This window comes from Bubalus kerabau, chromosome 2, assembly GCF_029407905.1.
Source record: "Bubalus kerabau isolate K-KA32 ecotype Philippines breed swamp buffalo chromosome 2, PCC_UOA_SB_1v2, whole genome shotgun sequence".
Taxonomy (NCBI): domain Eukaryota; kingdom Metazoa; phylum Chordata; class Mammalia; order Artiodactyla; family Bovidae; genus Bubalus; species Bubalus kerabau.
Genome location: NC_073625.1, coordinates 39,104,883 through 39,132,568, shown reverse-complemented (window position 1 = coordinate 39,132,568; position 27,686 = coordinate 39,104,883). Strand labels below are relative to the sequence as shown.

The 27,686-nt window shown below is 42.3% G+C and overlaps 1 protein-coding gene across 15 annotated transcripts; it reads left to right on the top strand.

Moving 5' to 3' along the window:
• Positions 1 to 514: 514 nt before the first annotated feature.
• LOC129643236 (zinc finger protein 596-like) lies at positions 515 to 27,613 on the top strand. Of its 15 annotated transcripts, none has more exons than XM_055567511.1 (11): positions 642 to 795; positions 4,295 to 4,452; positions 9,397 to 9,673; positions 9,935 to 10,005; positions 14,483 to 14,609; positions 15,345 to 15,440; positions 15,907 to 15,986; positions 16,444 to 18,148; positions 19,945 to 20,058; positions 23,972 to 24,068; positions 26,552 to 27,613. In XM_055567511.1, the coding sequence occupies exons 4-8, from the start codon at positions 9,985 to 9,987 to the stop codon at positions 17,092 to 17,094; spliced, it is 975 nt and encodes a 324-aa protein (XP_055423486.1). In that variant the 5' UTR covers positions 642 to 795; positions 4,295 to 4,452; positions 9,397 to 9,673; positions 9,935 to 9,984; the 3' UTR covers positions 17,095 to 18,148; positions 19,945 to 20,058; positions 23,972 to 24,068; positions 26,552 to 27,613. The 15 variants fall into 15 exon arrangements, with proteins under 15 accessions (XP_055423476.1, XP_055423486.1, XP_055423484.1 ...); XM_055567509.1 differs by having other exon boundaries at positions 25,559 to 27,613; XM_055567508.1 differs by having other exon boundaries at positions 23,847 to 24,068.
• Positions 27,614 to 27,686: the final 73 nt, after the last annotated feature.

Sequence of the window (27,686 nt, the reverse complement as noted above, 5' to 3'; positions counted from 1 at the left end):
AGGGGGCCGGGTACTCTAAGGAGACCTTAGGGCACATGAGCAGGATTTGGGCTGGACATTTATGTCCTACAGCTGCTGTCAGGGGCTGCGGGGGGGGCGGGGGGGCGGGGGGAGGCATGGTCAGAGTTTGGTTCTGGGAGGGGCCACTTGGTGTCCCTTGTTACTTTCAAGTAACTGCGATAATAAACACGAACGAAAATGTGAAACTACAATATATTAAGAGAGTAATGATTTACACAACATGTGGGATGTCATTTCCACCCAAATGTCAAACGTATCACAGGACTCACAGGACACGCTCCCAGAAAGGATTTTTGACTTAAATCATTTTCTATTTTTTGAGAAAGAAAGATCTCTGCATTCAGTATAAGTGGCCTCACGACCTTAGGTTTTTACCTGAAAGCACCGGAAACATCTGACTGGAGGGAACGTGGGCGCGGCGCCAGTGGCTGGACATGAGACAAGGTCCCAAGGCGATGGAGACTCAGAGACGCGGTACCCAACGACCGGAAACGCCCACGGGCGGGGAGGAGGGTGGCCACGCCTAAGGCCACGCCCCCTGGTCACGCCCCCGGCGGCGCCATTTCCTGCCAACCGGGAAGCAGATCTCCAGGACTGGCGGCCCGGTTCACCGAGTGAGTTTCAGTAGTTCGCGTCCAAACTCGCGCGCTGACGCGCTCAGCGCCGGGTCCTCCACACTCCCGGGCCCCCGCGGCTGTTACCGTCCCAGCCGCGGGGAGCCCCGCCTAGTCTGGAGGCGCTCTGCCGCGGGGGCCGGACCCACACCTATTTCTGGTAAAACCGCTTCGCGCCTGGTCCTCGCCCCGACCTTCCAGCCTCGGTCCTCGTCCCCGTCTTCCTTCCACTCCCCGCGCCTGGTCAGGTCCCTCCCGGCGTGTCCCCCGGCCCTGGTGGGCGGAGTCGGGCCGTCACGCCTGCCCCTGACCGCGGGTCCCGCAGACCCCTGTCCTCCCTGGAGTCCTCCTTTGCAGCCTTGCTTCGTCCTGGGCCCCAGCCCTACTGCTGCCCAGGCGGTCTTTTCGCAGTCACCTCCTCAGAGAGGCCCCCGAGACCCGGGGTGGGGGCGGTTTCATATCCCATCCCATTGGCAGTGCCTGTCAGGGTGTGTTTACGTTCCCAGGGCCCCACTGGAAGGCGTGCTCGTCCTGTGAATGCGTGGGGCAAGGGGATGAGGAGAAAGGGAGATCGAGGGAGAACCAGGGGGACAGCGTGAGATAGAAGCAGGGGGCAGTTGAGCTTGGGGGAGTAGGTCCCCTGGGCTTAGAAAGACACAGTAAAGAGTGAAGGAGAGTGACCTGGGCAAAAAGCAGGGGGATGAACGAAAAGACAGAAAAAGATGATCCACAGACAGAAAAGGACAGAATGGGAGGAGGGGGTTATGAGCCACTCTAGCAGCAGGGTGCAAAAGAAAAGTAGATCCCAGATTCATTCATTTTGTTCTTAAATTTCCAACTTAATTCCCTTTCACATGTATTGTGTCAGATTCAGTTGATTTTCCAATGTATATCATTTCATATATTGAAAATATTCCTTAGTGCTAAATAAATTTATGCTATCTCAATGTGTTCTTGCTAAAGATGTTGGTAATTTTTATATTCACAGTCAAACCCTGAATTAACCACTTAGTCTAATATTCAACATCTTTATCCCCTTAGATGAGCTTTTAGTTTAGTGGGCTGTGAACTGAGGTTTCCAACCAAGTCTGGGCCCTTTTTCTGGATTCTGCCGACCCCTGTCCTCTCCTGGGTCCCCCTCCCCAGCCTCGCCTGGTCCTGGGGCCCTGCTGCTCCCCAGGGCATCTCTTCACAGTCTCCTCTTCAGAGACCCCCCCTAGACATCCTTTCTTCTTGTCTTGGAAAGTGATTAAGGGTGAGCTGGATTGTTCTCAGAATTAGTTGGAAGAGAGTGCTTCTGCTCGTGGTGAATAAGCTGCTGAGCTCTTTCCGTTGCATGTTTTCCAATACTACTCCTTTCTTTCATGTTTTCCAGTGCTGCTGATTAGGTCTTCTTAATATGTTTTTTGATAGCTGTAGTGTGATATTCTGGGAAAGAGGAGTTAAATCCTTTAAGATTCAGTTCAGTCGCTCGGTCGTGTCCGACTCTTTGTGACCCCATGAACCGCAGCACGCCAGGCCTCCCTGTCCATCACCAACTCCCGGAGTTCACTGAGACTCACGTCCATCGAGTCAGCGATGCCATCCAGCCATCTCATCCTCTGTCGTCCCCTTCTCCTCCTGCCCCCAATCCCTCCCAGCATCAGAGTCTTTTCCAGTGAGTCAGCTCTTCGCATGAGCTGGCCAAAGTACTGGAGTCTCAGCTTTAGCATCATTCCTTCCAAAGAAATCCCAGGGCTGATCTCCTTCAGAATGGACTGGTTGCATCTCCTTGCAGTCCAAGGGACTCTCAAGAGTCTTCTCCAACACCACAGTTCAAAAGCATCAACCTTTGAGATTACTGGGATTAAAGTCATGAAAGGAAGTAGCTCTTGCTCAGAATAAGGAGATGTGATTTTTAGGGGCAGGCAGGGTTGAGAAGGGCAGACCCTGTGACTGTCCCAGTCAGGCCATGTCATTCCCATGGGGACAGTGCTGGTTCCTCTCTAAGGGCCTCTCCTGCTGACCCCCTAGCCTGCCATCACTTGACTCCATCAAGCGGAAGTCATGAGTCTGCTTGATAAGGGAGGATCTAGGCTTTTGTTGTTGTCGCACTGGGTCTGGGGCACGGGCTTCAGTAGTTGTGGCTCATGGGCTTAGTTGCTCCACCAAATGCAGAATCTTCCCAGTCCAGGATGTCCCCTGCATTGGCAGGCGGCTTCTTATCCACTGTGTCACCAGGGAAGTCCACGTCTAGACTTTTTAAACTAAGCGCAGGTCAAAAGTATCTGTCCAATGAGAAGGGCTTAGAGGGCGCTTGCCTCTGTGAAGGTAGCTGGAAGAAAGAACAGGAGTGCTGTTGAGGGGTTAAGGAGCCAGGAATGGGAGGGAGACTGAGAAGCTCAGGAGCCAGAGGAAGGGAAATCTCTTCCATCCTCCCCTGAGGTGACCCTGTGCTTGGCAGATGCTAAGGAGACCGTGGGGTCTGTGACTAATAGGGATGGCCAGTCCAGCTCCCATACCCACTGCTGCCACCAAATATGTGGGGCTTCTTGTAGGGTGGGAGGGTGTTCTGAAGAAATGGACAGAAAAATCCACCTGTTCATCTCGTGTTTACTGCTTCTGAATCCCTGTGAATCCTTTTGAATCTTTAGACAGCAGGAGACTATAAGTGAAGTGAAGTTGCTCAGTCGTGTCTGACTCTGCGACCCCATGGACTGTAGCCCACCAGGCTCCTCCCTCCACGGGATTCTCCAGGCAAGAGTACTGGAGAGGGTTGCCATTGCCTTCTTCAGGGGATCTTCCCAACCCAGGGATTGAACCCCAGTCTCCTGCATTGCAGACAGACACTTTACCGCCTGAGCCACCAGGGAAGCCCCAGGAGACTATCTGTGCCACTCAGTAAATTCCTTCCCCTGTGTGGTTGTGGCATTAGAAAGGGTGTGTTGAGTGGAAGCCTTGAAGGCATGTTCTCCACTCTTTGGAGTGATCACAGGACTGATCTTGCCTGAGAAAGAAGCTTTTCATGTGTCTTTTTTAATTCCTTGATTTGACTATCAAAACTTTTACTTAATTGATTTCTGTCAAATAATCTGTTTCTTCATTTTATTCTTTACTCTTTTATTTAATCTTTTGTATTTCTTTTAACTTTTACTAATGTCTTAATTCCTAACAATTTGAAATGTCAATTTACTCTTGTTTCCTTTTAGTTTCTCTTGATTTATAAGGTTGAACAACTGGCTCATTCATTTTCAAGCCCTTTATTTCTGTTAAGTATATTTAAAGTTAAACATTTTTTTCAAGATAACAACCGTGGCCCTGTTCTGTTGTATTGATCATGTTCATTCTCCATGGTGACAGTAACTGTAACCGTTAATTGGTCATTTGATTGTATTGTAACCCTATTGTTTAAACTGTCATTGTCTTTAGAATAGTTTGTTTCTACTACAGATTATTGTGTATTTTTTCACTTTAACTTTACTGCGATAAGCCTATGTGGCCTATTTGACATACTCGCTTGCATTTAGCTAACATCTTCTCTGGGGCTAATTACACAGTCAAATTTGATGGATGCAGTGAGTGAACTGAAGTCTCTCCTTTGGGATAAATGGAGATAAAAAGTCTCCACAGTTTAAATGTACATTTATGTTCATTTAAGTATGTGTGTATGTGTCTTCCAGGGAATCCGGCCTCCCGGGAAGAAGGCCAGACTCAGGGACTCTGCCCTGTTCCCCAGCCCTCCAGGGCCCCACCTACTCTGAACAATAAGACTAGAGCCTTTCTCAGTCGGACTGTCTTGCTACACATTCTGCCATCTGCTCCACCCTACAGCCTAGAGGTATGTACTTTGAGATCTTGCTTCCAAGCCTGGGCCTGTGAGTGGGCAGCCAGATGGTCCCTTCTTGCCCTCCTCTATACTTGTAGGATGTAGAGCAGGTGAGCAGTTGCCTGGTTCTGGGCACACCTAGAAAATGCTGCAGAGCCTTCAGGTGGCAAGGACCTCCTCTGTAGTTTTCATGCTTCTCCTGTTGTGCCTATTCCAGGGCCTCCAAGGACTGTAGGAAAATTTTCACTGAGCCTGGCCAGTCGTGGGCTTCCTTCCCAAGCCTTGCAGGCAGGATCAAATGGTTGCTGGTCCCCAATATGACTTAGAACATTTTCCAGAGGCTCAGGCAGGCCAGGATGTCCTCATCTAGTCTTTTCTGTCAAAATGGCCGCTTCCGGCCTCCTGAGAGAAACTTGGGAAATGATGGACACTCGTTTCTGGAAAGGGGCCTGGGATGACTTGAAAGGATCAGTGTATTTGTATATATTTGTGGAACCCTCTGTAGTCTGTTCAGGAAACTTGGTGCCCTGTGTGAACAGAGAAAGGTGAGTCACTGTTTATTAACATCAATGATAAATCATAATTGTTTGTCATATCATTTCCTTTGTTATCTTTACCATTAATGTGGATTTTATAAGTTGCAGACTTGTCTTTCACAGTTTTCAATTTCTCTCTGATCCTTTCAATAGTTTTTACTTGATTTTTACTTAATTCTTTTATCTTTTGCTCATTTTAAAGCCTGTCATCCACATAAATGAATGAGTTTTTAGCACTGACTGTTCTCTTCTCTCTGATCTCCCAATATGGTCTCTTCTCAAATTACTAATAAATCTTTATTTTACTTCAGAAGTTTTGGAGCCCTGCAAGTCAATTTTCCTTCTGATGTCTTATAATCTCTTATTTTTAGTCCTGTACTTAAGCTTTGAAGTTGTATTAATTAAGGTTTTTAATAGTTTGTAGTCTTATCACTAAAATTGTTATATAATTTTTAAATGATGTTCTGCTCCAAGGCAAAGGAATCTGAATATTAATATTCAATCTCTTTTCCATGCCAGTCTCTCTTACGCTTTCATTTCAGTTCAGTTCAGTCGCTCAGTCATGTCCGACTCTTTGTGACCCCATGAACTGCAGCACTCCAGGCATCCCTGTCCATCACCAACTCCCGGAGTCCACCCATACCTATGTCCATTGAGTTGATGATGCCATCCAACCATCTCATGCTCTGTCATCCCCTTCTCTTTCTGCCCTCAATCTTTCCCGGCATCAGGATCTTTTCCAGTGAGTCAGCTCTTCGCATCAGGTGGCCACAGTATTGGAGTTTCAGCTTCAGCATCAGTCCTTCCAATGAACACCCAGGACTGATCTCCTTTAGAATGGACTGATTGGATCTCCTTGCAGTCCAAGGGACTCTCAAGAGTCTTCTCCAACACCACAGTACAAAAGCATCAATTCTTCAGCACTCAGCTTTCTTTATAGTCCAACTCTCACATCCATACATGACCACTGAAAAAAACCATAGCCTTGACTAGACAGACCTTTGCTGACAAAGTAATGTCTCTGCTTTTGAATATGCTATCTAGGTTGGTCATAACTTTCCTTCCAAGGAGTAAGTGTCTTTTAATTTCATGGCTGCAATCACCATCTGCAGTTATATTGGAGCCCAGAAAAATTAAGTCAGCCACTGTTTCCACTGTTTCCCCATCTACCTGCCATGAAGTGATGGGACCAGATGCCATAATCTTTGTTTTCTAAATGTTGAGCTTTAAGCCAACTTTTTCACTCTCCTTCACTTTCATCAAGAGGCTTTTGAGTTCCTCTTCACTTTCTGCCATAAGGGTGGTGTCATCTGTATATCTGAGGTTATTGATATTTCTCCTGGCAATCTTGATTCCAGCTTGTGCTTCCTCCAGCCCAGCATTTCTCATGATGTATTCTGCATATAAGTTAAATAAGCAGGGTGACAATATACAGCCTTGATGTACTCCTTTTCCTATTTGGAACCAGTCTGTTGTTCCATGTCCAGTTCTAACTGTTGCTTCCTGACCTGCATACAGGTTTCTCGAGAGGCAGATCAGGTGGTCTGGTATTCCCATCTCTTTTTAGAATTTTCCACAGTTTATTGTGATCCACACAGTCAAAGGCTTTGGCATAGTCAATAAAGCAGAAATAGATGTTTTTCTGGAACTCGCTCGCTTTTTCCATGATCCAGCGGATGTTGGCAATTTGATTTTTGATTCCTCTGCCTTGTCTAAAACCAGCTTGAACATCTGGAAGTTCACGGTTCACGTATTGCAGAAGCCTGGCTTGGAGAATTTTGAGCATTACTTTACTAGCATGTGAGATGAGTGCAATTGTGTGGTAGTTTGAGCATTCTTTGGCATTGCCTTTCTTTGGGATTGGAATGAAAGCTGACCTTTTCCAGTCCTGTGGCCACTGCTGAGTTTCCCCAATTTGCTGGCATATTGAATGCAGCACTTTCACAGCATCATTTTTCAGGATTTGAAATAGCTCAACTGGAATGCAATCACCTCCACTAGCTTTATTTGTAGTGATGGTTCCTAAGGCCCATTTGACTTCACATTCCAACATGTCTGGCTCTAGGGAAGTGAGCACACCCTTGTGATTATCTGGGTCCTGAAGATCTTTTTTGTATAGTTCTTCTGTGTATTCTTGCCACCTCTTCTTAGTATCTTCTGCTTCTGTTAGGTCCATACCATTTCTGTCCTTTATCGAGCCCATCTTTGCATGAAATGTCCCCTTGGTATCTCTAATTTTCTTCAAGAGATCTCTAGTGTTTCCCATTCTATTGTTTTCCTCTATTTCTTTGCATTGATCACTGAGGAAGGCTTTCTTATCTCTCCTTGCTATTCTTTGGAACTCTGCATTCAGATGCTTATATCTTTCCTTTTCTCCTTTGCTTTTCATTTCCTGTCTTTTCACAGCTATTTGTAAGGCCTCCTCCGACAGCCATTTTGCTTTTTTGCGTTTCTTTTCCATGGGGATGGTCTTGATCCCTGTCTCCTGTACAATGTCACAAACCTCTGTCCATAGTTCCTCAGGCACTGTATCTATCAGATCTAGTCCTTTAACTCTATTTCTCACTTCTACTGTATAGTCATAAGAGATTTGATTTAGGTCATACCTGAATGGTCTAGTGGTTTTCTCCAGTTTCTTCAATTTCAGTCTGAATTTGGCAAGAAGGAGTTCATGATCCAAGCCACAGTCAGCTCCCAGTCTTGTTTTTTCTAACTGTATAGAGCTTCTCCATCTTTGGCTGCAAAGAATATAATCAGTCTGATTTCGGTGTTGACCATCTGGTGATGTCCATGTGTAGAGTCTTCTCTTGTGTTGTTGGAAGAGGGTGTTTGCTATGACCAGTGCGTTCTCTTGGCAGAACTCTATTAGCCTTTGCCCTGCTTCATTCTGTACTCCAAGGCCAAATTTCACTATTACTCCAGGTGTTTCTTGACTTTCTACTTTTGCATTTCAGTCCCCTATAATGAAAAGGACATATTTTTTGGGTGTTAGTTCCAGAAGGTCTTGTAGGTCTTCATAGAACTGTTCAACTTCAGTATCTTCAGCGTTACTGGTTTGGGGCATAGGCTTGGAATACCGTGATATTGAATGGTTTGCCTTGGAAACGAACAGAGATCATTCTGTCGTTTTTGAGAGTGCATCCAAGTACTGCATTTCGGACTCTTTTCTTGACTATGATGGCTACTCCATTTCTTCTAAGGGATTCCTGCCTACAGGAGTAGATATAATGGTCCATCTGAGTTAAATTCACCGATTTCAGTCCATCTTAGTTCGCTGATTCCTAGAATGTCGACGTTCACTCTTGTCATCTCCTGTTGGACCACTTCCTATTTGCCTTGATTCACGGACCTGACATTCCAGGTTCCTATGCAATATTGCTCTTTACAGCATTACGAATCTTGCTTCTATCACCAGTCCCATTCACAACTGGGTGTTGTTTTTGCTTTGGCTCCATCCCTTCCTTCTTTCTGGAGTTATTTCTCCACTGATCTCCACTAGCATGTTGGGCACCTACCAACCTGGGGAGTTCCTCTTTCAGTGTCCTACTTTTTGCCTTTTCAGACTGTTCATGGGGTTCTCAAGGCAAGAATACTAAAGTGGTTTGCCATTCCCTTCTCCAGTGGACCACCTTCTGTCAGACCTCTCCACCATGACCTGTCCGTCTTGGGCGGCCCCACACGGCATGGCTTAGTTTCATTGAGTTAGACAAGGCTGTGGTCTGTGTGATCAGATTGGCTAGTTTTCCGTGACTGTAGTTTCAGTCTGCCCCCTGATCCCCTCTCTCAGTGCCTACTGTCTTACCTGGGTTTCTCTTACCTTGGACTTGGGGTCTGTCTTCACAGCTGCCCCAGCAAAGCACAGCCGCTGCTCCTTACCTCGGACGCGGGGTCTTATGCTTTAGTCTTTTTAATTATTATTGCTTTGGTTATTTTTTCTAAGACTTTTTCATTGAGTTGGGTTCTCCTTAAGCCACATACATACATGGTGATAGTTTGGAGAAAGATATCAGCTCCAGCAGGGCTACCTTTATTTATAGTTCTCACCTACTGGTGACCTTTGATGCCTTCTGTTTGGAAGTGTGGGCAAAGCGCAGTGACAGCTAGATATGTTCCTTCCCATTCACAGGGCTGTTCTGTTTTGTGTGTAGAGGGCTTCCCTGGATATCTTATGTCCTTAGAAGAAAAACTCTAAAGGTAAAAAAATTATTTTACATTTCAATTTAAATCTGCCTTGAGGTCAAAACCTAACCTAACCCCATTGACAATGCCCGAGTAGTCTTACTAGATCTTCCTTCTCTTTATGACTCAGTAGGTAAACTATGTTGACAGAGTAGCTTCCAGATATTGTGAACTGTCCTCAATATTGACAGCCGTTCCCCAGTTATCAGATCCTTGTATTAATCTGGGGCTTTTCTTACAGATCTGATTGACAGTACTGTCCTTGTTGGGTGACTCACAGAGGAAAATAAGAGGAAACAGTGCCCAGAATTCTATTTCTCACCCCACCCCCAGACATTTAAATCACCCTCCAGATCCTTAGTCCCCTCAATTCGCCCCAGAAGATTCCAGTTACTCTTCAGAGTGTGTGCCTACAACAGGCAGAGAGCAAGCCTGGGAACCACCCTGGCACTGCTTGTCTCTGGGATGCTGACAACATTCTCCCTCCTGTGTATCACAGAGAAGATTCAGGTTTCCAGGTATGGACCAGTGTCGGGGGGAGGGGTGTCCTCATTCTTCTGAAGAGCTCAGGGTAGAGGCAGGTGTCTAAGGGGTGTAGAGCATAGGACCCAGTCCACACGCAGTGAGGAGGAACAGGGGATAGAGCTTAGGGCCCACCTGGAGCAGGGCATCCAGCCACTTCCTGGCCTTGTGTGTAGGACGGCAGGAGCTCAGAGGTGAAACCACAGACTTGCCTCAGTTTCAGAGAATGAAGGAATGTCCGTTTTCTCCCTCTGCAGAGTCTGTCAGTTTTGGAAGATGCTAGCCGAACAGTCTGCTCCATGGAGACATGTGCCTGACATCTTACCGAGTATGTATGGATTCTACTTGGGAAAGTGATCAAAGGTCTCTGCTCTAAACCGGGCGTGGCAGTTCTGACACAGAACCCACGCTGGGCTCCTTGGAGTGGGGAGGGGATATATATGATGGCTTAGTGCAGCTTGGATGTTGTCCAAAGGCCCAGAATCTCAGTCATTCCTCTCCCTGATTCTGGTTGAAGGCAGTTGGTTTTAGTCCTTTGGTCATCAGAGTATTTGGTTGTTAGAGGGAGAGGCCCCATTTGTCAGGCTTCTCTTCCAAAGATTCATGGGATTCAGGTTCTGGTCACTGAGTATGGAACTCTTTGTGATCTCAAGCATAAAGCCTTCTGAAATCATCCCAGCTCACCTACACACCCTGCGCCAATTTTATCCATCCCCTAGGGAGAGGATGAATGTTTATCCCTGAATGTTTATCCCTCTGGGGTTCTGATTTTTCAGAGGCATTTTAAACCATGGAAGGACATAACTCACATTAAACTGTGGTCAGGGAATAGACTTTGGAGCCAGATACATGTGAGCCTGAAAGATAGTTAACCAGTTATATGCTGTGTAGTTTTGGGTGGTGAATGACTGTATCCCTAATAGTTGGCTTCTTTAGCTTTTCCATGGGCTGGGGTAAATATTAGAATTTTTACCAGGAAGAACAGACTCCATTATTTTGGAAAGGAGTTTATAATCAGAAAATAATTGTTTACAGGACTGCAGCCACTTGTGGGCAAGGCACTGAGCGCAAGTTACCTTACGGTGGACATTTCTCTGTATTTATAATTCATACATAATGGTCAGAGGTGAACTTGCTTAATCGTATCATTCTTAGGTAGACTTAGACCATTGGGAGGACAGAGCATAAATAAATACCTAGTGACTAGTGAGATGAATGGCCTCAGGGAGTGGTAGAGTTCTATGGAGATCAGGGCAGAGGGGAAGGGAAAGGTTTAGCTCTGGTTGGATTTAGTGAAAGTCTCTGCTAGTTGAGGTGTAAACTATCCATGTCATCTGTTAAATTGATAAAATCGCCAGGTTACTGTGAGGACTAAGTGAGTATGTAAATATCCAAGCACAGAGTCATATTTGATGTGACTGTATCGTTTTTTTTTTTTTTGTCTTTTGTGGACCTCAGGTACAAATGGGTGAGTTAATTTTACTTTTATTTATGATCCATTATCATCATTTTTCCATAAAATATATTTAGTTATTATTGGTATTTTAGAGGAGAATTCCCTGGTGGATCAGTGGTAAAGAATCTGCCTGCCAATGCAGGAGACATGGGTTCAGTACCTAGGATGGTGGAGAAGGAAGTGGCAACCCACTCTAGTTTTGACCCATTCTTGCCTGGGGTTGCAGTTCATGGCATCACAAGAGTTGGACATGACTTAGCAACTGAACAACAAAGGGGAGAATTTACACTTTATAAATGCTTTCTCTATGTGTCTCACACACATTTGTGTGCATATGTATATGTATGCCTATACACATATGTGTGTTTGTATATAATGAAATGCAGGCATATGGCAGCCAATGAAGATTAATGCAGGGATTTCAAGAATTTTGGCTACCCCTTTACTAAGATAATCACGTGGCCTTAACTAGATTTCCTCCTAAACTCCAACCACCCTTGACCTACAGGGTTGAAACAGTCCATGATGGTAACACTATGACTCTTGGACTCCTGCTACTTTCTGGCGCAGAGGATGTTAAGGACAAGGCTGGCAGGATAGGTGCCATGATTCCTCCAAATGGAATAAATTCTTAAATTAATTCCATCATAATGCAGATTTTTAGTTAACTGACTTCTGAGTTCATGGGGGACAGATCTAGAAGAGTTGAAGGGAGAGCTGGAAGGGAGTGAGTTTTCAGAGAGCCACCGTAAATGCTGAAGAACCATTGTGGGTGCATAAATCAAGAATAATGAAATCTGAGAATGTCTATAGTGTTACCTACAAATGAAAACCAAAATCTACATGTGGCATGAGTCAGGGGTCACTGTGGTTTGGAGTCAGGGAGAGAATTGAATAACTCTGGATATCACAGAGTTATTGAAGTTACTTATTGATATGAAGCTCAATACTTTGAGCTTTGATGTTCTTGTCCATAAATGTCCATAAGTTATCTGTGTTTCTTCCGTTGTTGTTAATGACCATAGTTACAGTCTTCTTAGTTTTGACCCTGGGAGAGGAGTAGCATCCTCTGTGTGTTTCTCATAGAATGTGCACTGCATGTTTGTTGGTATGACTGTGAGTCAACAACCAGGTGAAGATTTGGGGTTTCATGAGATGTTGGACTGGAACTTGTGCACAAGACTGGAGTCTTTCGACTTTTCTCTCCATCCTCAGCTTTGCCTGCTTAATGCTTGGACTGTCTGTGAGTGAAAACCCAGAGAAAGACTGCTGGCAACTGAGTTATTGACAATGCAGCCATTGGTGAGTAGGGAATGCCTTTTTCTGCTGAAACTGCATACCCTGCTCCTGAGAGGAAATGGGCAGGTTTCTCTTATTGGATGGATGTTCTAAGCGCAATCAAAAAGTATTCATGGGTCTGAGTACCAGTGAAATGTAGTAACTAGTATCCTTCCTAACATCACACTGATTTATTTCAGCCTCCGTGCAGCTTGTGTATTTATAGAAGAGGTGAGAGAAGTATTCTTTCTCTAATCTGTCCCTGATCTCATCAGGGAATAATTCACTTGTTAATCATGTTATTGGCTATAATGGGCTAAGGTTGTGGTGACCAGAGATGAGGGAGGAGCAGAAGATTACCATCCAGTGGAGAGGCTGAGGTCTCATCACCTGAATTCAGTTGAGTCCGGTCTTCACCGGTCCTGGGTGGGGGCTCTGAAAGGAGGACGAGAGAAGTTGAGTTCAGAGAAGGCATGAGGAATCATTCATTTATTTTTTTCTAATTTTAAAGTTTTGATAGAATATATCTGCTCTTTTAGGAACTTCTTAAAAAGAAAATTAACCCTTTTTTCATACTTGGTAACTGAAATTAATATATAGGGGGGTATTATTTCCTTTACTGTGGCTGCATGTTCAGGAGGAGGATAGCAGAGTAAAAATTTAAGACCCTGTGGATAGTTCTGAAGAGCTAGATAGCCCAAACCCAATCAAGAGGCTTCTATTATCCTTTAGCAGAGAGGCAAGCCGAAGACAGGAGAGAGTAATGAGTGGTGTTTGAGGTCCCAGAGAAAATTGACAACAGGCATGGTCAGGCTAGGACTGTCCTTCAAGAGAGCTCTCTCAGAGTCCCTGACCTATGCTGCTGAACCATCTGACTTCATACCTTATTATGAACATCCAACTCTTACTGAGTTCAGTGAGACCACATTTACTGATCCCAAGTTCTATATGAAACTTGTTCATTTCTGAAGAATGATGGAGATGGTTTCAAGGTTCTTGGACACTTTACTGAGTAATAGACTGAGGTTTGTATTTAATGCATGTTTACTTAGATAGGAAGAACTTCATCCATTAGTTCATCAGATCATTCAGTACTCATAGCACATTCAGTTCAGTTCAGTCGCTCAGTCGTGTCCGACTCTTTGCGACCCCATGAATCGCAGCACACCAGGCCTCCCTGTCCATCACCAACTCTCGGAGTTCACCCAGACTCACGTCTGTCGAGTCAGTGATGCCATCCAGCCATCTCATCCTCTGTTGTCCCCTTCTCCTCCTACCCCCAATCCCTCCCAGCATCAGGGCCTTTTCCAATGAGTCAACTCTTCACATGAGGTGGCCAAAGTACTGGAGTTTCAGCTTTAGCATCATTCCTTCCAAAGAAATCCCAGGGCTGATCTCCTTCAGAATGGACTGCTTGGATCTCCTTGCAGTCCAAGGTACTCTCAAGAGTCTTCTCCAACACTACAGTTCAAAAGCATCAATTCTTTGGCGCTCAGCCTTCTTCACAGTCCACCTCTTACATCCATACATGACTACTGGAAAAACCATAGCCTTGACTAGACGGACCTTTGTTGGCAAAGTAATGTCTCTGCTTTTGAATATGCTATCTAGGTTGGTTAGTACACCATTTAATAGATGAGGAGTCTGAAGTTCTTTTAGGGGAATGATATAACCATAGTTATGGTTTAAAGGTGGCAAATCATGGTTAATGTTTGCCTTGTGATATGTCTGTAAGTTATTTGAAATTAATCAAGAGAGTTATGAATTTTCAAGTGAAAGTTTTAATTACATGTCTGAACTCATAATTACCAGTTTGGGGGAGATTTTTCAGGTTTTATCATACCACACTTCATGTGATATTTCTTTATGACAAAGTTGTATTAATTCAGGCTGTGTATATCTCTGTGACATATCTGAAAAGCAAATACCAGCTCAGCAAGAACCCAAACTTGGTTTGATCCTTCTGTACACCCAGCGTCTCCACCCCCTTACTCAGCGCTGCCATATCAACCCTCCTGCCCTGGACATTAATAGAGATTGTTCTGTCAGAACCATAATATCCATGTTGTAGGAATCGGTGACATTTGAAGATGTAGCTGTAGACTTCACCCAGGAAGAGTGGGCCCTGCTGGACACATCCCAGAGAAAGCTATTCAGAGATGTGATGCTGGAAAATATCAGTCACCTGGTCTTCGTGGGTGAGTCTGTCAACATTTATGTATGTATGCACTGAGTAGATAAGTAGGTAGGTAGGTTGGTTGGTAGGTAGGTAGGTTGGTTGGTAGGTAGGTAGGTAGATATTTATTGATTCAGTCAAAAAGTATCTAGAACAGCTTCTACATACTCACCCAGTCTCTGTCCTGATTCTTTTGTAGGTCTTATAACTACATTCAAATTGTTTCTTTATGTAATACTTACATCTAGTTTGTCAGCCCACTAAATGTAATCTTGACCACAGTTTAATCTCTTTCTTCCTATTCAGTCTCTAATATTCAGAACAGACCTGGGAACTTAGTATTTTTGATGTATCAATAAATTGAGTAAATATTTTCTAATTATTCTGCTTTAGTCACTGTGCTGAGGATTGACAGCAGACTAGAGAAAATAGTAAAACCTTGATTATACTCGTGGAACTTACTGGCATCTGTTTGAAAATAATATTCAACCCACTATGGGGACATTTAATTTTTCCATTTTTGAAAAGACTAAGGGATTCTGTGTGTCCTGTCTTTGAACATGGACATTAGCATCTAGAGGTCTTCACTATTTTGGACACACGATCTGTATTTCAGTGTTTTCTGTGTTCAAGGTGTTGTTGCCTGAGCCGAACTTCAGTGGTCAGCCTCCTTATTTCTCAGTAGCCTGTCCTGGACTTGATGATAATGTGCTTTTAGTAACACAAAACTCAAAATCCACCTTTTTTCCATGAACAGGGTATCAGCATTGCAAATTGGATGTGATTTTCCAGTTGGAGCAAGGTGAAGAGCTGTGGATTGAAGGAAGAGGATTTTTCCAAAGCCACAGTCCAGGTATGCATCAGGGGCCTGTGCCTAGTCAGTGAGTGAGTACATACTTAGCAAACATCAACTGAAGATTTTGTTAACTGAGTGATATTTTCTAAGATGTAGGTGCAAAATTCTTTAAATGTTGTTATTCCTTACATATTTCAGGCTCACTCATGTGTCCTCCTGCCATTATCTTTTTTTTGGCTTTAGGGAAAAGGGCATTCATGTACTTATTAAACTTTCACATAATAACTCTTGTTCTCATCCTCTCCTCTGAAGGTTTACCCTCTTTACCTACTCAGCATCTCATCTCCATTTTTTCATATTTCATTCCTGAAAATCTTTACTAATTGTCAATGCCCTATAAATGTGTTTTTGTTTCTTGGAGTGTTCTCCATCGACATACCAGTTTTTGAAACATAGAGGTCAGAGTTTTTCAACATTTTCATTTCACTAATGCCATTCTAATTTTTTTTCCCAATTATTTTAGGCAGGGAAAGTGCCTTTAAAGAAGAATTGTTAGCCACACAGCATATCAGCAAGAAGGACACATCTACAATCATCCCAATGGTCAGTTTCCTGAGTGTTAACCCTGGTTATAAACATTAAAAACCTGGCAGTGGGTATTAATAATTTGGATTAAGGTATATCTGAGCAAAAAGTTTTAAATGGTTTGAATTTAGTGGAGAAATTAACCTGACCTCAAAACCATAAGCTCAGATCTTTAAAAAAAAAAAAAAACAAAAGAGGGGGTGGGCAAATGAATAAATATTGTTCATATGTCTAGTTTTTGAAACATATTGCAGTCTTCAAAATTAACCTATAAGCTCAAACTGAAGTTGGGATACTATTTAGAGAAAGTCTTTACAACACATAAAAAGCAAATCACTGTGTATGCAGGTAATATTGGAAAGATTGTAAATGGAAGCTCTCACTGAATGATTTGTTTTGGATTCGTATGTAGAGCAAGGAGTGTATGAATGTATGTAGACAAACCACTAATAGCCTTTCATCTCCTTTCTAAAAGCAGACATTTCACACTCCAGAGGATCCCTGTGAATGTAATGATTTGGGAGAAGATTTCAGTCCTAGCTCCACACTGAGTCAACATTTGTTAACTCACACAGAAAAGATACCCAATATCAGCAAACAGTATCAAAAATCCCAGAGTGACCAGTCATACCTTAATCCACATAAGCAGATCCATAGCAGAGGTAAATCATGCGAGTGCCATCTGTGTGGTAAAGCCTTCAGCAATTGCTCTAGCCTTAGAAGACATGAGATGACCCATACTGGAGAAAAACCTTATGAATGCCATATCTGTGGGAATGCCTTTATTCAAAGCTCTGACCTTAGAAAACACAATCTGACTCACACTGGAGAGAAGCCGTATGAATGTCATCTCTGTGGAAAAGCCTTTAGTCAGTCCTCCAACCTCAGACAGCATGAAAGGACGCACACTGGAGAGCAACCGTATGAATGTCAGCTCTGTGGGAAAACCTTCAGTAAATGTTCTGCTCTTAGACGTCACGAGAGAACTCACACTGGAGAGAAGCCGTATGAATGTCATCTCTGTGGAAAAGCCTTCAGTCAGTGTTCCGCCCTTAGGCGACATGAGGGAACCCACAATGGAGAGAAAATTATGAATGTTTTCAGTAGGTATTCTGACCTTAGATGACATGGTATTATAAATGTAATAAACATGGACAAGACTTCAACCATAGCTTTAATATTTGAACACATCAGAGAGTCACATCAAAGAAAGCTGTAAATCACTGTACAACACTGATCAGTGGGGAAGACCCTTCAGTCATCCTTACTCCATTTGACATATGCACATTTATATGAAAGAGAATCCACATGTGTGACATTTATATAGCAAAACCTTCAGTCTGTTGTGTGGCCGTAGATGTCATGAGAGAACTTGCACTGTAAATATAAGGAATGTGGACGTCTTTAACAACAGCTCTAAACTTTGAACATACTGGAGGATTTGCACAGGGGAGAATCCAAGTCTGCAATCAGTGTGAAAATGCTTTCATTTATAATTCATGGTAAACAACATGAACAGACTCCATCTGGGAAAGCCTCTAGGTCTAATCACTGAACAAACATTAAGCCAAGCATAGTCGATGTGCATGAGAAAGCTCCGTGAAGGAGTAATCACTATGACAGGAAGTAAGAGGGTGAAGGCTCTTGAGAAATACCAAGTAATTCATCCTAAAGAAGTGATTCACTGAAAAATATGACAAATCCTTTATTCATAAGAACCACACCTGAGGTACATGTGTGGATTCAGACTGTACAAAACACTCTGTCATGAAAGAAGGAAAGTCTTCAGTGGCCTCATTTCATAATCAACATTAAGGTTTTCATGTTGAAGAAACAGTGATCCTAGAGTCAAGTGGAGAAAACTTAATCTAGATTTCAGAAAACTAAGGTGGGGTGAAAAACCCTTTAAAAGAGCTTTTAATGTACAATTTAGCAAGTAATTCAGGATTTTGAGTGAACTATTTATGAAGAAAAGTCGGACATAAATACAAGATAGTAAAGTGATCTGGGAACACTGAATGCCAAATTTTATAAGAAACGAAACTTTTTTCAATAGATTATTATTTGTAAATATTTAAATAATAAAGTCTGTTGCTGAAAAATCTAGTATGTTGATGAAGTTCTACTTTTCTTCATGCAGCTGTAAACACAGATCTGGCTCTGCACTTGGTGACATGTGGGTAAGATTCAGCCTAACTCTGAGTCTTCCCTGTTTCTCTAATAGCTCCTTCCACACAGCTCAGCTCCACTCATTCCAGCTTCCCACCACCATCAGCTGTCTCCATCCACACCCTGGTGACAATATTCACCCCGCTGGCTGGTTTCTCAGGCGCGTGACCCTGGCCGACCTTGTGCACAGTGTCATAGACACCGAGTGTAAACCGCTGGGCAGTCCCCAGCCTGTCTCTGCCCTGGGGCAGCTACATGGGGCCAGAGAGACAGCCAGCTCTGTCGTTCCAGGCCAAGAACACTCCTTAGTAGAATTTTTCTGTGAAGCCTCTGAGTTGAACTAATTGGGGGCAGAGTTCATTGTTATGACCCCATTCCACATTTTATTCAGGTGAGTCCTTAGTTATGCACCTATTCACTTCCTGGAGAAGGAAATGGCAACCCACTCCAGTGTTCTTGCCTGGAGAATCCCAGGGACGGGGGAGCCTGGTGGGCTGCCGTTTGTGGGGTTGCAGAGTTGGACACGACTGATGGGACTTAGCAGCAGCAGCAGCACCCTCCAAAGAGTCACTGCTGTGCCACCCCTGCCCTCCCCCCACATAGCAGCCCTGGAAAGAAGATCCAAGCAATATATTATAATATCCCCTAACCTCTCAGACACCACAGAAGCCCTTCTTATCATTAACTTAATGTTCTTTTCCCCAAGCAAAAATGAAAGTTTTTTCAAAGGAGGTCTCCCCTGCTTTGCTCCCAAGGATTGGAAATGGATTGGCTTTCAACAGACTTCCACACTGAACCTATATCTATAGGGGAAGTGCTCTCAATACTAAGCAGATGGGTGTTCTTCCCAAACTAACACAATTACCAGATCATAGCCTGAGGCCAATTAAATAAGCACATCCCAGGGTGAAACTGACATAATTTTTTTGAAAAGTGATTGTACTGTTCAACTAGGGTGAAAACAGGTCATGTGTGAGGATGATGAGCAAAATTCAACATCTTGGTATTCTGGTGGAAGAGGGATCGGCTGTGATCAGGGAAGTCCCTATTAATATTTTATATAATAAACACAGGTGAAAGCCCATAGTACTTTTAGCTCCAGAATATCTATTTGACTCCATTTTATGATCTCTATGTTGGGAATTCCCTTGTGGTCCAGGGATTAGAACTGTGATCTGATTGCAGAGGGCCCAGTTTCAATCCCTGAATGGAGAACTAAAATCCCACATCCCAAGGGCACAGCCAAAAAAACCCCAAAAACCTCTTAATTGAAACTTGTGATTTGATGAAGCATCATTTGCCTGGTTTACTTCTTTGAGCAACATTGAGACAGTTATTTAAAGCCTTTTTCTAGTAGCTTCAATGTCTGTCCTTCCTCAGGGACAGTATCCATTAGTTTTCTTTTTCTCCTAAGGATGGGATGTATTTTCTTGTCTCTTTGCATGAAATACTGGATATTTTGAATATTATAATGTGTCTAGAAATGAGACTGTCCTGCCTTCCTAAGATTTGTTGACATTTTATGTGGTTTGTGCTTATTTGTTTAATTATTTTCTGAACTTTGTGTAAAAGGTTTTGTTATGTATGATATGCTATTGAGGTCTGTATTAGTTTGGTGGCCACCTTGTGATTTGAGTGAGATCTCCTTAAATACTAGAGCCAAAACCAAAAGCCCGCCCCCCGCACAAAATACTCTGCCAGTATTAACAGATCTCCGTGTTGGTGCTTAAAGCTTAGCCAGGAAGTTTACAACTCTGTCTCACCCTTCACTCACTGCTTGCTCTTACTATCTTGCATCACTGTGCAGGATTTGAGGATCCACCTTCTTATTTGAGAAGCACTGCCCTTGTATATATAACTATAGTGTGAGATGATGGACTACACCAAGGATAGAAAGCCTGCACCATCTGAAAACACAGAGGTAGGTAGCACAGCGGGTGGTTGCCGGGAGCCAGCATATTGCATATTGAGTGCATATTGTATATTGAGTGCAGCACAAGTGTCAAAGGGGTTGGAGAGAAAACTCGGTTTCTAGAGTTAAAAGGCCAAAAAAAAGCCTGATCTTTTAAAAGCTAAAAGCTTTATCTTCTATTATACTTAATTTTCTGACATGGGTAACACTGAAACTAAAAATGGCAACTCTTTATACAAGTAATCTTGAAGCTGTTAAAGAGGCTACTGTTAATTTAGATACTTGGGTGAAGGCAAAAAACAACTAAAAACTTATCTTATAAATATGATTAAAAATGTTCTGGACCCCCCTCATGAGGCTGTGGGATAGCCTATGGGAGAGGCTATAGCGGTGGATGGTAGTGGGTCTCCACCTTCTGTGCAGATCATATTTTCTGCCATTGATGAACAAAACGAGGGAGACTGTGTTCTACCTCCCGAGTAAGGAGAGGGCTTACAGGACGCTGCGGCCGGGCGCCCTGGTGAGCCCCCTCCCCCTCTACACAAACCTTTAAAAATTTATCCAACAATTTCTGATTTAAGTCAACTACCCCACCTCCGCTTGCACCTCCCAGGACCTAGGAGTTCCCCAGTTTATATCCAAAGCCTCCCAGAGCATTGCCTAAGGCTGAAAAAGATAAAAAAAAAAAAAAAATTCTTTTAAACAAAGGAGCTTTGAAAGAATACACAATATACAGAGCCTGCTCATTGCAGAAAACCCCCTCAGGGGGGCCTCACCCAAGCGAAAAAAAAGAAAAAAGAAAAAAGAAAAAACTGAAAAAGAAAAAAGGAAAGAAAATAGAGAAAGATCTAAAGATAGAGAAAGAGCTAAAGAGTGAAAAGGAGAGAGGAACGGAGAAGGAAGGAATCAGGGAAAGCAGCAAGATTGAGAAAGGAAGAAAGGAAGTTAGAAAAAGAGATACAGAGAGAAAGAGGGAGGAGGGAAGAAAAAGAGAGAAAGAGGGTAAAGGGAAAGAAACGAAAGAAAGAGAAGGGTAGCGAAAAAGGAAGGGGGACAGAAAAGTGAGAAAGGCAGGAAGAGAGGGGGAGAGAGAGAGACAGTAAGAGACACTGTGACCAGGCGCCCTGGCGAGCTCCCTCCCGCTCTGCACAAACCTTTAAAAAAAAAAAAAAAAAAAACAACTTACACACCACTTTCCGATTTAAGGCGATCGCTGCCGCCTCAGTTTGCGCCTTCTAGGGCCCAAGAGTTCCCCACTTTGCCCCCAAAGCCTCTCAAAGTGTTGCCTAAGCCTGAAGAAGATAAAAAGTTTTTGAACAGTGGAGCTTTTAAAACAGACTGCATGCACAATATCTAGAGCATGCTCCTTGGAAAAAACCCCCTCGGGGGGGTCTCACCCAGGCTAAGGGGATTTAACAACAATATTAACCCCTGACATGCCATTCCAATGGGAGTGGCTGGCCCCCTGCCTGAGGGCATTGTAGGACTTGTGCTAGGGCGTAGCTCGCTTTCTTTTCAAAAAATTTTGGTGGTGCACGGTGTAGTAGATTCTGATTATATTGGAGAAATTGAAGTTTTGATCTCGCCACCTACCAAAACTGTGCAAATTAATAAAGGTCAAAGAATAACACAGTTTTTGCTTTTACCTTACTATCAGACAAGAAAACTCTTGACTTCTCAAGCTAAGAGCCGCAGAGCATTTAGATCTAGTGATCTAGCCTTTTGGGTGCAGGAAATTACAGCTCCAAGGCCTTTAAAAGATCTTTTAATTCAAGAAAGTAAAATGTCAGGGCTATTAGACACAGGAACAGACATCTCTTAACATTTATGGGAAAGACTGACCCAGCTCCTGGCCAACACATACTACTGAAAATGAGTTGGTAGGATTAGAGAAAGTGGTATGCAGGGTGGGAATGCTGTAGAGAAAAAGGTGAGAGAGAGTTTAAAACCTTGAAGAATAGTGAGTTCCCCGTTGCTGGAAGTATTCAAGCAAAGATTAAATGGTTGCTTGTTATCTAAAAAGCTATAGACCAGATTTAGGTTACAAAATGATAACTGGAGAAGCTTATAAAGATGTTGTGCAACAACTCTTTACTTGCTTCTCATATTTAGGTCTGCCAAAAGTTTTAAAAACTGATAATGCCCCTTTGAAGCTGCGGAGAGATTGTTTACTAACTTTAAATGATTTCCAAAAATTATTAGGGGACATTAATTGGATACGCCTACATTTAAAACTGACTACTGCAGATTTAAAGCCTTTGTTTGATTGCTTAAAAAGTGATCCTAATTCCAGTTCTAAGAGAAAGTTGACTAATGAGACAGAGTCGGCTCTTGTTAAAGTAGATGAGACTTTAAATGATCAGTTAATTAGGATTAATATTACCAAAAGATGAGATTAAATTATTCTTGCCACAAAACATACACCTACAAGGTGCTTGTGACAAAAAGGCCCATTGGTTCCATCTACCAGTGACCCCAAGAAAAATAGTTTTATCTTATCCCAGCTCGGTGGCACAATTAATTATAAAAAGAGGAAAAAAGAAGTGTGGAACTTTTTAGAAAAGACGTAGCAAATATAATAATTCCATTCAATAAGGATCAACTGCAAGTCTTTTACAAAATAGTGATGATTGGCAAGTTGCCCTGATAGATTTCAGGGGTCAAATTTTGTTTCATTTGCCCTCAAGCCCCCACAGTAGTTAAAAGTTCAAAAATGTTAGATTGGAAGTTTGAGGATACCTGTGGAACTTTCCAACCCTATGTAGTTCCTACGCTCCCCTTTACCCTATGGGGGAGGGACTTGCTGTCTCAAATAGGAGATACTCAGAGAAGGGTTTTCTCAATTTCTTAGTTATCAACAGGCGGTACAATTAACAATACTTTATATATTGTTATAAATACATAATATAAATATATTTGCCTAATTACAGTTTGCCTAATTGGGTATGGGTACAAATAAAATATAATAAAGGTATACCTAATTCTATTTATAGATCTATACTTGATTAATTTGTATATAAATTAATATGTATACTATATATGCATATTATATATTTACTGTATAATTAAATATATATTGCAGTAATATAATGTGTGAGTGGCTGATATTAATTGGTATGGATTGATGCGCTGTGATGATATATGTTCTATATACTGTATAATTATATATGTGTGACATGTACTATTGCAGTACATTGATTTGTATTGGTTGGTATTAGCTGTGTGTGTGTTGTATTGCTGTAATATATATTAATTAACATGTTAATTATAAAGATTAATTCAAGTATATTGATTTATATATATTATATGTCAATAAGTTTATACTTGTTGCCATATATAAATACATTTTGCATTTAGGTATATCTGTATACCAAAATGAGATAAGGAGGTTATACATTTATTATTTAAATTTATACAGAGACCTAAACTAAACATTAGACCTAAATTAATATATATCTAAATTTATGTTGTTAAAATGTAAATTAAAAAAAAATTTTTTTTAAATTAATTTGACAACTGCTTGACAATTCCTTTGCCATAAAACCCCCATAGGTGTAATTGGGGAAGCCAGACAAAAAATTGGTTTTATAGCAAAACGGCCCCCTAGAGTGGGTCCATCTTCCCACTCAAACTAAAAAGGTAGCGGCTTCTTATTCAGGATTGACAGCTAGTTTGATATTAAAGGAAAAAAGCGGAACATTGAATTATTTGGTAAAGAGCCATCAGAAATTGTAATTCCATATAATAAAGAACAACTTGATGTGCTTCTATTTTTTTTTTTTTTTTTTTGCAAGTAGAAAATGAAGCTTTATTGACAGAACATTAACAGTCAAATATACACCATAAGAACAGCAGAGATGGCTTCAGTTTATCTTCTTTCAAGCAAATGGTTGCTCTTCACCTGCTTCTGGCATTTCAACAGGCTCTATATTTGATGCAAACTCCTCCCTGACATCAGGACCATCTCCACATTCACCCCCAGTCTTTGCCAAAGCCAATTGCTGGAGAGCAGCTTCCAGGTCAGAATCTTCAGAGGCATCCTTCTCCTCCTCTTCATCACGATTAACTGGATCTTCTCCATGTACTTCCTCCTTTCCAGGTGTGATATCCTGAATCTCAGCTGGTGGTTCTCCTTGTTGAGGTTGCTCAACACTGGGCTGCTGGTCAACCACAGGTTCATCCAGCTGGGAGGAATCTTGATCTATAGGTCCCAATGTTGATGTGCTTCTAATTTTGATGAAAATTGGCAGATTGCTATAGGAAACTATTTTGGTCAAAATTTTTGCATCGTTTACCTTCACATGTTTTGCTGAATTTTATATCCAGACACCCAGTTATTTTTCCTGTCAGATGTAAACAGTCTCCTATTCCAAATGCTCAGATAGCCTTTACTGACGGGCAGCAAACGGTAAAGCCTCCATAGTTAACTAAAAATCACCAAAAAGTTTTAAAAACACAAAAAACTTCAGCTAAAAGAGCTGAAATAACAGCAGTCATAGAGGCTTTTGCTATGTTTACAGATGAAGAATTTAATCTTTATTCTGATTCTCAGTATATTGTCAGGTTGTTCCCACATATTGAAACTGCGGTTTTGCCTGAAAATAAAACTACCATATTTCATTTGTTAACTAAATTACAGCAACAAATTTGGAAAAGAAATAAGATATTTTTCATTGGACACATTCGGGCTCATTCCGGATTGCCCAGCCCTTTAAATGCCTTTAATGATTTGGCTGACTTGTTAACCAGAAATACAGTGGCTACTGTGATTGAGGAGGCCAGAGCCTCTCACTCACTTCATCATCAATACGCTACTGCTTTAAGATATCAATTCCAAATTCCCAGAGAGACTGCTCGAGAGATTGTGCGTTCTTGCTTACACTGCCCCACTGTTTATAATAGTCTACCTATGGGAGTTAATCCTCGTGGTCTCAAACCTAACGTACTCTGGCAGATGGATGTAACTCATGTCTCTTCATTTGGAAAACTGTCTTTTGTTCATATAACTGTAGATACCTTTTATCACGTTATTATTGCAACTGCTCGTACCAGAGAGGCAGGTTAAGATGCGATACAACATCTCTTTACTTGTTTTTTGTATTTGGGCCTGCCAAAAACGCTGAAAACTGACAATGCTCCTGCTTACACTTCTAAGTCTTTTCAGAAATTTTGTATAAAGTTTCAAATTAAACATAATACTGTCATCCCTTATAATCCCCAGGGACAGGCCATTGTTGAAAGAGCGCATCAAACATTAAAAATCCAAATTCAAAAATTAAAAGAAGGGGAGTTTAAGTATAGTTCTCCCCATCAAATCTTGCAACATGCTCTTTTCGTAATAAATATTCTAAATACTGATCCAGCCGGAACTACTGCAATGCTTCGTCATTGGTGCCTGGAGCAATTAAATGCAAAACCATTAGTCAAATGGAAGGACCTCTCAGGACAATGGAAGGGTCCTGACCCATTATTAACTAGCGGTCGAGGATGTGCTTATATTTTTCCACAGGATGCAGATTCTCCAATTTAGACAGGCTGATTCACCATGTTGCAGACCCCCAGACATCCAGTTCCCCCATTGCTTCGATCACAAAAGAGGAGCCCGCCAGAAGGGGAGGCAAGATAAACATCGAGGTCCCGGCGAGACTGACGAGGCTGCTGCAGCGCGAACTCCAACCAGAAAATAATTCTACTTATTCTGTTTTGGCTTGTCTACCCTCTCCTTATGTTTTTCTCTTTACCAACGATTCTGGAAAACTTAATGTACATGTGACTTTTCACTGGTGGACCCAATGTAGTGACCTGTGAACAATGTATGCTCTCATCTTGTTTAAACCCTCAATATAATGTTTGCTCCTTTGTAGTGTTACAACGTCCACCTTATCTTATGATGTAACCACTTATTGATATAACTATAGTCTTGCTGTATTACAACAACTTCAGGATTTAATGCGATTGCGACGATTTGTGGGCTTACTTATTTTAGGAATATCAGCTTTAATAACCACAATTACTTCTGTTACTGTGGCAGCAATATCATTGACTCAACAACTGCATACTGCCCAATATGTTGATACCATGTCTAAAAATATTTCTCTAACTCTAGCAACACAGGAAGCTATAGATAGAAAGTTGGAGATGAGGGTAGATGCCTTGGAAGAGGCAATAATGCATATTGGGACTGATTTACAGGCTTTAAAAGTGAAAATGGCTCTGTCTTGCCACGCTGATTACCAGTGGATATGCGTGACATCTTTAAAGGTAAACGAGACAGATTATGAATGGGAAAAAATCAAAAATCATATCAGGTGTTTGGAACAGCTCTGACATTGGCCTGGTTTTAGGGAAACTTCATAATCAAATACAGACCCTGGAACACTCTCGACTGGATTTTACCACCGCTGGAGCAGCTAATGACTTATTTCACACCTTCTCTAACTTTTATTTCTGGAAAAAACATTTTGTCTAATCTTCTCATAATCATTCTTCCTTGTATTGTCAGGATTCCTCGGCAGAACATTCAGAAGCTCGCGACTGAGCTGCATCTGGCTGTTTTAAGAAATAAAAAAGGGGGAGATGCCGGGAGCCGGCATATTGCATATTGAGTGCATATTGCATATTGAGTGCAGCACTTTCCACAGCATCATCTTTCAGGATCTGGAATAGCTCAACAGGAATTCTATCACTGCTGGGAGCCAGTGTGAGGAACTCCACCCATGACAAAGGTCATGAGGAAGGAGGCTCGGCATACGCAAAGGCGGGATCGAGCCTCAGGAGTCCCCCTGGAAATTCTCGAGCATCTACCCCCAAACCAGAGTCTGCCTACTTTCTGCTTTGTGCTTTCACCTACACCTCTGACTTTACGGGGGCTGTTCCCCACTACCTCTCTCTGAAAAAAGAGTTAGCTTACAGCTCCAGTTAACAATTCCTGGGTGTGACAGTGTTTCAACCTACAAACTCCTTTGGAAATCCTCTAGCCTGCCTGAATAGGTTTTTCCGGCCACATGTGATTGCTCAGAGCCTCCCAACTGTGAGAGGCAGGAGATGTTCTAAACTGTCTAAACACAGATTCCTTTGAGCAGTTAAAAGATTGATTAGAAATTGTATTGGTGAAGGGATTTTCACTTGTTGGGCCAATGTTTGCTGCTAAGTCTCCATATCCCTTACCTGCTGTGTCCCTGGCAGTGTATTGATTAATATAATTGGTGTAAGTAGTAGCTTTAATGTTTGTAACCTGGGACCCTTGAGTTAACTCTTTTTCTTGTTATAGCCCACCACACCTTTTTTCTGTAGGAATGCAACTTTATCTAATGCTTTTGGAGGGTGGCTCCTGACCAATCACCTTTAGAGAAAAGTAAGTTTTCTGAAGAAAGGGTCTTAAAATGTTAACAGGCCTCCGGGCCAGAAGATGATGCAAATCACCTAAGCTTTTGCATATGATAAGTTTGCAGGAAGAAAGTCTGGCTTGCTGCATGACTCTACCCCTTCCCCCATTATCCTCTATGCATAACTTAAGGTATAAAAACTACTTTGAAAAATAAAGTGCGGGCCTTGTTCACCAAAACTTGGTCTCCCCATGTCGTTCTTTCTCTCACCTTCTGGCTGAATTATTCAGCCTCTTTTCTCCACTGAATTTC